Here is an 8,583-nt window from a genome sequence, read left to right on the forward strand (position 1 = left end):
TTTAGGTGTGGCAGCTGTGAACGAGTTGTTACAATCCTGCCACTAAGTTGAAGCCATCAACCGGCAGAAGGCCCGATCATCGGATGTCTCTAAAAGATTATCCTGAGTGAATAATGTTGTGGGGCGTTCTAGTAAGAGCCATTCTTCCTCCCCAATCTTGTTAATGGCTAAATTGGGGCACACGTACAGGATACCAACGGACCGTGCACTTACTGTTACTGTGTTTACCCACTTCTGGTCGAAGATAGCAAAAGCCTATTTGTCCAATGTGTCTTAAAATGATGTCAAGCGATGATTCTGTCTTGTGGGGTGTGACATCATTAAGATGACATTTTTCACCCCTGAGCTTGTCAATGGCTAAAGAGGGGTAGACACATACCAATTTTCAGGGCTAATTTGAGCATTTTTACCCCCTTCCGATCAAAGTCGGCAAATGCCCGATTGGCAGATGTCTCTAAAGATGATTCCGAGTGATTATTGTGTGGTGTCGAGTGTTTTACGAGTCATTTCTCACCTCTGATCTTGCTCATGTTTAAAGCATGGTATACCTATTCCAATAATCGGGTCCAATTTGAGATTTTTTTTGTTTTTTTTTCTGAGCCAACTCAGCAAAGGCACTCTTGTCAGATATCTCTAAAGAGGATCCTCAGCAATGATTCTGTTTTATGGGGTGTCAAAAAAAAGTCCTTTTCCCTCAGCTGACCTTGTTAACGGCTAAAGTGGGTTACACACATACCGATAACCGGGCCTTACTTGGGGATTTTAACTCAGTTGTAATAAAAGTTGACCCTGTGATGAGGACACATTTCATGAATATGCATGTATTCACAACAATAAAGATGATTCTTCTCAAGACAACACCACTTCCTTCCTCCATTTCCTTTCTTTGCCTTCTACTTCCTCATGTAGTTGACAATCTGGTGAAGCAGCACATGGTTTAGGGCGGCTCTCCGGCGCCGGCCGCCATGTTGTCGCACGTTGGTGTTTGCCATAGTGTGAAGCTGCTGCCCTTCCTGCTCTTCCTCGCCCAGCCTCTTCACCCTGAGCAGCGGCTCATTGCTGCGCGACGGCAAGGTGTCGTCGCCAAGGGAACGGCGGCTTCTCCTGTAGACGGTTGTCGCAGGTTCCGTGACGGACACATCCCGTCTTGCGCGTCTACCAGAGGGAGCGTATTCAGGGCTGATGATTGGCAGCATCCTGGCAAGCAGACGTCTGAGGAGGTGGGACACCGTGATGAGAGAGTCGGCTGGCTCGCATTTCACTCACAAACGTGCGCTTACCTCACATCGTTGTCATCACCGTAGTCGTAATCATCGCCCCGGAATCGCTCAAGTATCATCCTCGCCGGCGGGGATCCACCTGCCTGCGGTTCCATCCTGCCAATCACACAAAATAATAACAAAATGAAAGACTAGACTCTGAAAATAGTCTGTAATGACTCTGTATAAAGTCTAACTTGTCTGAAAAAACTCAAACGAGTCCATAAGGATGCTTTACAAAGTCCTATTACTTTGAAAAGACACTCCAGGAAGTCCAAGTCGTCTGTAAAGACTCCTAAACTAGTCTGTAAATCCTCTTTAACAAGTCTGTAAAGAAGAAATTCCAACTCGTCTGTAAAGACTTTTCAACAAGTTTTAGAAAGTCAGACGAGACCATGGGTGTCAAACTCAAGGCCCGGGGGCCAGATGCGGCCCGCGAAAGCAAATCATGCTCGTCAATTTCCGTGATTTTTGCTCAAATCTGTACCAAAATCCAAAATTGTCATGATAATAAACAATAATGTTGAGATATTGCATTTTTCGGTTACCAAACCATGTTCCTACAGGAAGTTCAACAATACTTGAACAAACTATTATCCTTTTTTCTGATTTCAAAACTAGTTAACCCTCAATTTGTTGTGTAATGGTAATAATATCATTTGGTGATTAAACATTTATATGGTTTCACTGTTCTAATGGCCCTCTGAGGGAAATCATAACTACAATGTGTAGGATCGTCAAATGTTTTTTTAAATATCAGGTAAATTATAGCACAAGTGAACTTAAAATACTGTGCTTAAATGGTGATTTCGTTTATAAAGGGGAAAAAACTATTCAGTTACCTGGCCCTGTGTGAAAAAGTAATGGCCCCTAAACCTAACAACTGGTTGGGTCATTCTTTGTAGCAACAACTGAAATTAAGCATTTTTCTATAACTGACAATGAGTCTTTCACATCTCTGTGAAGATATTTTGGGCCTCTCTTCCTTACAGAATTGTTTGAATTTAGCAAAAATGGAGGGTTTTCAAACATGAATGGCCTTTTTAAGGTCATGCATTTCAATACCGGTCCATTCCAGGCCGACCTGGCCAAGCATCTTTTTTTTTTTTTTTTTTCCTTTTTTTTTAAAAAAAAAAATAGGATAATTCCTATATAATATCCAATACACACTGTTGTCTTTTAACAAAAGATAATTACAGACTACTATTCAACAAATACACGACGACTTATGGGGTTAGCCTTATGTTAACAAAGCCGACTGGTTAGCACGTCCCCCTCACAGTTCTGAGGTCCCGGGTTCAAATGCGGCCTCGCCCGTGTGGAGTTTGCATATTCTCCTTTTCCCTCCCACATTCCATAAACATGCATGATAGGTTAATTGAAGACTCTAAATGGTTCGTAGGTCTGAATGTGAGCGTGAATGACTGTGTGTTTTTATATGTGTCCTGCGATTGGCTGGCGACCAGTTCAGGGTGTACCCCGCCCCTCGCTTGAAGTCAGCCGGGGATAGACGCCAGCACGCCCGATACCCTAGTGAGGAGAAGTGGTTCAGACATTGGATGGTGAAACTCTAGAAAGTCCAACTCGTCTGCAAAACTATTAAACTAGCCCATAAAGACTCTTTAAAGGGTCCAACAAGTCTGGAAAGACGCTTTCGAAAGTCCAACTGGTCTGTAAAGAACCTTTGGAAAGTCCAACTACAAGTCTGTAGTGTTTTTAGAAAGTCAGACTCGACTCTATAGAGTCCACAAGTCTGTAGAGATTCTTTAGAAAGTCCAACTCGTCTTTCAAGACTTTTTAGAAAATCCAACCAGTCATTAAAGACTATTAAACTAGTCAGTAAAAGCTCTTTAGAAAGTCATACTAGTCTGTAAAGACGCTTCGAGTTATCAGTCAAAGGTTTAGAGAGTCAGATTGGTCTTTAGAGATTCTTAAACTGGTCTGTTTTTTCAATGTGGGATGAAAAACACACCCAAGCACGGGGAGGACATGCAAACTACACATTGGGGAGGAAGGCTGGAACCCAGATGCTTAACCCCAAAACTCAGAACTGTGAGGACGTGCTAACCGCCATAGCAAAATACTGCCACTATTTAGATCCAAGCTATTAAAATGTCAATTTTTGACAGAGAATCCCATCACCTGTCTAGTAGGGCCTGAAGCAGCTGAGGCGTCACGAGGCTCCACCAGGCCGTGGGGGGCCTCCCCATGCTCAGGGCCCGACCTTGGCCCAGGCCTGGGAAGTCCTCCTCCTCCAGCTGCACATCTCCGGGATCAACCAGTCCCTCAGCCTCGGCCTTGGCGAGGAGGCGGAGCAAAGTCGTCACGGTAGCTGCATGAAGGTGACACACTTAATTGGATTGCTCAACATTGCATGAATATGCACCGTCGGTGATGGACCATTTCATAGTATTTGTTAACAATAGGTGCCGGATACTTCCGGGTGGCAGAACGCGAGTCATGACTGCTGACTCAAACGATGACAAAAACTCGTTGTGTTTGGGGTTGCACCCAAAGGCTTGAGTTCTTTTTTCTATTTCCTTCCTAAAAGATTGACATTTCCATTTCTGATTCGGATTCTGATTTATCCGGCGTGGGTAAGGAAGATAAGTTGAATGGATGTCATAAATAGTTGTAGGGAGAAGATTGCAAGACTCCCTGTTGGCAGAGTAGCCACTTCGAAAAGGACAGACTGGGAGGCTAACCTGCATCACTGTGTTAGTTGACGGCATGTATACAATGTCTGGTTGGGTTGTCCTGGTGTAATTAAGCAAAACATCGTGGCTAGTCTGCTAGTACAGTATATGAAAGAGTGCCACGCATTTTACCGCCAAGAGAGCACGTCTGCGCCATAAATCCGAGCAACAGAAAAGTCAATCCGCAATATGCGGAACATTACGTGACCAAACCTGGAGAACAGGTTGGTGGACTTCCTGTGTATGCTGAGATAACGAGCATAACTATCGGTTGATAACATGATGGTTTGAAGCATAACTTGCCAACATTTTGTCTTCTTTCTGGGTGATGTCTTTGGACCAAAGTGAAATAAATGTATATTATTTATGAATACATCTATGTTATGATATATGTAAACATGTATATTGTCATATTTGGTGGCTTTGTGGTGGCATTTTGTGTTAAACAAAAGACATTGTAGACATTTAAAGTTCCTGCAGGTGCTTCCTTCTGTAGGGTTCCGCCATTTGCCCGTGCCGGATGGAAGTGCGTTCACCTGTTTTGCAGAAGGCAGAGGTTGGTTGCAATTATACCCTATTAATTAGCCAGTCCCTCAAAAAGCATGGTGTCTCTCTGATTTTCCGCCCTGTCGATTTTTGATTCAACTTTTCGACTGACACCTCACATATTCAAACTACGGTGGTCGAGAAAAGGGCTAAAATCGTCATTCGCCCTGTTTTCTCAATTGATCTGCCTCGGTCAAATGACACAGAAGGGTTTTGTTTACGTGTGGTGCCATCAGAGAAGCTTGCGCTTCTGCCACCTGGAAGTACGTGTGATGTCACGTTGAAATGTCCTATACAACCTAACTGCTGCTCCTCCTCGTCCTGCCTCTGGCCCCTCTCCACCAATCGCTGAAGGGCCTGCTCCAAACTCTGGCCCCTCCATCCATCTGATTGGTAGTAGGCCGGATGTGACATCGCCTCGTTGCGGTCGTCGTCGTAGGCAAACGGGTTCTGGCGTCTGATTCCTCCAGGGGCTGCAAGTGCACACTGACAGAGGCCATTTCCCATCAGTCAACTGCAATGATTGATATTGTGATAAATATACACAATTAGCAGTTTAGCACGCGGTTAGTTTCGTGTCAGCATCTCCTCCACGCTCCTTGCTATTGTTTTCATTTTGGATTCATGTGTTTGACGGTTTGTTTCATTCAATGAAGACCTGAAAGTGCATTGCTGATGGTCACGCTCCTTTTTTTCACTTCACACACACACACACAGACGCACACACACACTAGGCACCAGGAGACTGTAAGGCCTTGTTGCCATGGGCTACTGCCTCTTGTCACTATGGTGACCATGAGCTGTAATGCAATATTCGTCAGCACAGACAGACACACAGACACACACACACACACACAGCTTCCACAAAATGGCAGTGGGAAAAAAACAAAATTGGAAGCAGCCAGTGGAGCGTCACTCTTGAGCTGAGAAAAGACACAATGGTGCCTACCTGAGTGGCATGGAGCAGCGCAGTGCCGAGCACTAGGAGGCTGAGCGACGCCATTCTGACCACTGAAGCCGCACGGACAGCAAACAACAAGGAGGTGGCTGTGAGGGGGAGGGGAGAGATGAGATGAGATGAGATGAGCGAGAGAGAGGGAGAGGGAGAGAGAGAGCGAGAGAGCGAGAGAGAGAGAGAGAGAGAGGGGGAGAGAGTATTGATGAGTAGTTTGACTTGATAAGAATTTGGCGATTCTGATTCCATTGTCGATTCGGCTTATCAGTTATTTGAATCCTTATGAATTCTCTTATCTATTCTCAATGAGTGAGAGAATGAACAAATACAAATGTGTGAGTTTTCGGGATGGGAATTGATCAGATTGCATCAATATCAAAATCCATCCATTTTCCGTACCGCTTCTCCTCACTGGGGTCGCGGGCGTGCTGGAGCCTATCCCAGCTGTCATCGGGCAGGAGGCGGGGTGCACCCTGAACTGGTTGCCAGCCAGTCCCAGGGCACAGAGAAACAAACAACTATTCGCACTCACATTCACACCTACGGGCAATTTAGCGTCTTCAATGAACCTATCGCGCATGTTATTGGGATGTGGGAGGAAACCGGAGTACCTGCAAAAACTCCATGCAGGCACGGGAACAACATGCAAACTCCACAGAGGGGAGGCCAGATTCAAACCTGCATTCTCAGAACTGTGAGGCAGATGTGCCAACCAGTCGCCCACCGTGCCGACCAATATCACAATCATTTTTGGAAATGAAACACTAGAGTGGTTGGGGGGGCAGAATCAACTTGTAACAATATTTGCAACCAGAAAAGACATACTGTGACTTCACCTTTAAAAGCTCTCTGTAAAATGTCACACGGGCTGTAATAAAAGACCGGCGATGGAGAACACGTTCACTGCTGTTTTTCAATAAAAGTAATTTTTGTTGCTAATTCTGTCCACTGGGGGGTGCACTGACAACACTTAAATGACATTGACGCACTTGTGAAGGCCAAAACAATACCAAGTTTCTGGAGCACACTAATATAAAACGGTGTGCCATGTTCACACCATTCGAAATGTTTTAATACAGTGAATATTACAAAATTTCAGTCAAAATCTTCGCTTCAAAAGAGGTTGGTTTGTTGGAATTTTTTCTTTTTCTTTTCCTCATGCACTGCCACAACTTTCAGTTATGCATGCAAAGGATGCATAACTGAATGGTCAACGCCCACTGATTCAGAATACTGTTGAAATAATTTTTGTTTAAAAATTTCAAACTGCTCAGGATTTGCAACCACATTTGATCATAATAAAATCATAAAAGTAATACGATATATGGACTTCTAAGCGATTTATGGACTTCTAAGCCACAAATATTTTGGTCCGGCCCGCTTGAGATCTAATTGGGGTAAATGTGGCCCGTGAACTAAAATGAGTTGACACCCCTGCCTTATACAGTACATCTGCTTAGAGTTATAGCCTTCATAGACTGACATATATAAACATTCTTTACCACCTACGGAAAATCGGGTTCTACGGTAGAGCAAGTATGCAACCCTTTCAACACAAACTTGGTCACTGGTCAGTTATTCTCTTTTGATTCCAGCTCGTTCCCTTAGCAGCAAGCGTCAAAGGGGTAACTTGACTTGCAGCCGAAATGTCCACTGGCTGAGAGCTAGCTTTGTTGTCGTCATCATTCATTCATTCATCTTCCGTTCCGCTTCTCCTCACTAGGGTCGCGGGCGTGCTGGAGCCTCTCCCAGCTCTCTTCGGGCAAGAGGCGGGGTACACCCTGAACTGGTCGCCAGCCAATCGCAGGGCACATACAAACAAACAACCATTCCCACTCACATTCACACTTTTTTTTTTTGCAATTTAGAGTCTTCATTTAATGCATGTTTTTGGGATGTGGGAGGAAACCGGAGTACCCGGAGAAAACCCACACAGGCACGGGGAGAACATCTAAACTCCACACAGGCGGGGCCGGGATTTGAACCCCGGTCCTCAGAACTGCGAGGCAGATGTGCTGACCAGTCGCTCACCGTGCCGCCTGTCGTCATCATAATATCTGAAATTCATTCAAGAAAAGGGAAAACCTTTGTACGCAGCTCAGCTTTATCAATGAAAAAAACGAATGTTTCTTGCAGAATGTCACAGAAAAAAACCCAAGAAACTTTGAGACAAAATGAAAGACAATTTATTAAAAACTTGATTGCAAGGAGACAGTTCGAATACAACCAGGTCGGCAGCTGCTATGCGGTGCCTAGCTATTTTTTCATAAATGCAGTCATATATACAAAGATGAACAGGCAGTTATCTTCTGCCTTGATGCAGCTGGCATCCACAAAGCATACCATCTTTTGTCTGTTTCGTGATATTATAATATCAGAGAGAGACAGACAGGAGCAAGTTTTTCATCCTCACACGAGCAGTTAATTTGAGGTTATAATTCAATTAACGGAATACATACATTTTAGAAGAAGAAGATTTACGATGTTATGTTACCATCCTCGACGGAGGTCGTGAAGCTTGTTGGACGATTAGCAGCAACAGTAGCTCTCATAGACAGAAGGTCTAACACGCCACACTCCTGGAATTTTATTTTATATTTACAAATGTTCAAACATATTTGGACTCTTGCACGAGATTACCAACATCTCATTTTTCTGAAATGCAGCCACAATTGAAATGGCCTCTTCCTCTCCATGCGTCCTCGTGGCCAAAGGAGGTCTGCGTCAATTGAGTACGGGTTACAAATGTAAAGTATTGCAATGTTGCGCAAAGTATCATTGAGAACAATCAATAACATTGGAGGTGCGCAACTCCGATGGAACTGATAAATCGGAACTGGTTGTAAGATTCCCAACCCTAGGGTAGAAAGGGGAGCAAAAGAGAGAAAAGGGGGGGGGGGGGGGGGGGGGGGGGGGGGGGGGGGGGAGTAATAAGAGAGGTCCAGATAGGGTAAAGTGATGACAGAAAGGGAGAGGGGGAGTAGAGAGAGAGGGTGAAAGGGAGGGTACCTTCTTTCAAGACTTCAAACTTTCTCTCGGGACAAGTAACCTCTTGGAATGAGAACCTTCTTTGTGCACCAGTATCTCCTCTCAAAATGAGTCATCATTTTGAGTTCCCATGACAACA

General features: G+C 44.5%; 1 protein-coding gene across 1 annotated transcript; it reads right to left on the minus strand.

Moving 5' to 3' along the window:
• Positions 1 to 559: 559 nt before the first annotated feature.
• Positions 560 to 5,550, minus strand: pcsk1nl (proprotein convertase subtilisin/kexin type 1 inhibitor, like). Its single transcript, XM_061685064.1, has 5 exons — positions 5,451 to 5,550; positions 4,801 to 4,987; positions 3,402 to 3,591; positions 1,281 to 1,376; positions 560 to 1,212 (listed from the first exon to the last, which is right to left on the minus strand). Exons 1-5 carry the CDS (start codon positions 5,502 to 5,504, stop codon positions 894 to 896), a joined length of 846 nt encoding a protein of 281 aa, XP_061541048.1. The 5' UTR covers positions 5,505 to 5,550; the 3' UTR covers positions 560 to 893.
• Between the last annotated feature and the right edge of the window lie 3,033 nt (positions 5,551 to 8,583).

This window comes from Phycodurus eques, chromosome 1 (genome assembly GCF_024500275.1).
Source record: "Phycodurus eques isolate BA_2022a chromosome 1, UOR_Pequ_1.1, whole genome shotgun sequence".
Classification (NCBI taxonomy): domain Eukaryota; kingdom Metazoa; phylum Chordata; class Actinopteri; order Syngnathiformes; family Syngnathidae; genus Phycodurus; species Phycodurus eques.

What these genes read in the sequence shown, in the direction of transcription:
- pcsk1nl (XM_061685064.1), bottom strand. Translation starts at nt 5,504, where the DNA reads ATGGCGTCGCTCAGCCTCCTAGTGCTCGGCACTGCGCTGCTCCATGCC. An exon ending in CGAGGAGGAGCAGCAGTTAG is followed by an intron (nt 3,592 to 4,800) that starts GTTGTATAGGAC and finishes ACCTTCATGCAG; the next exon opens with CTACCGTGACGACTTTGCTC. An exon ending in CTTCAGGCCCTACTAGACAG is followed by an intron (nt 1,377 to 3,401) that starts GTGATGGGATTC and finishes TGTGATTGGCAG; the next exon opens with GATGGAACCGCAGGCAGGTG.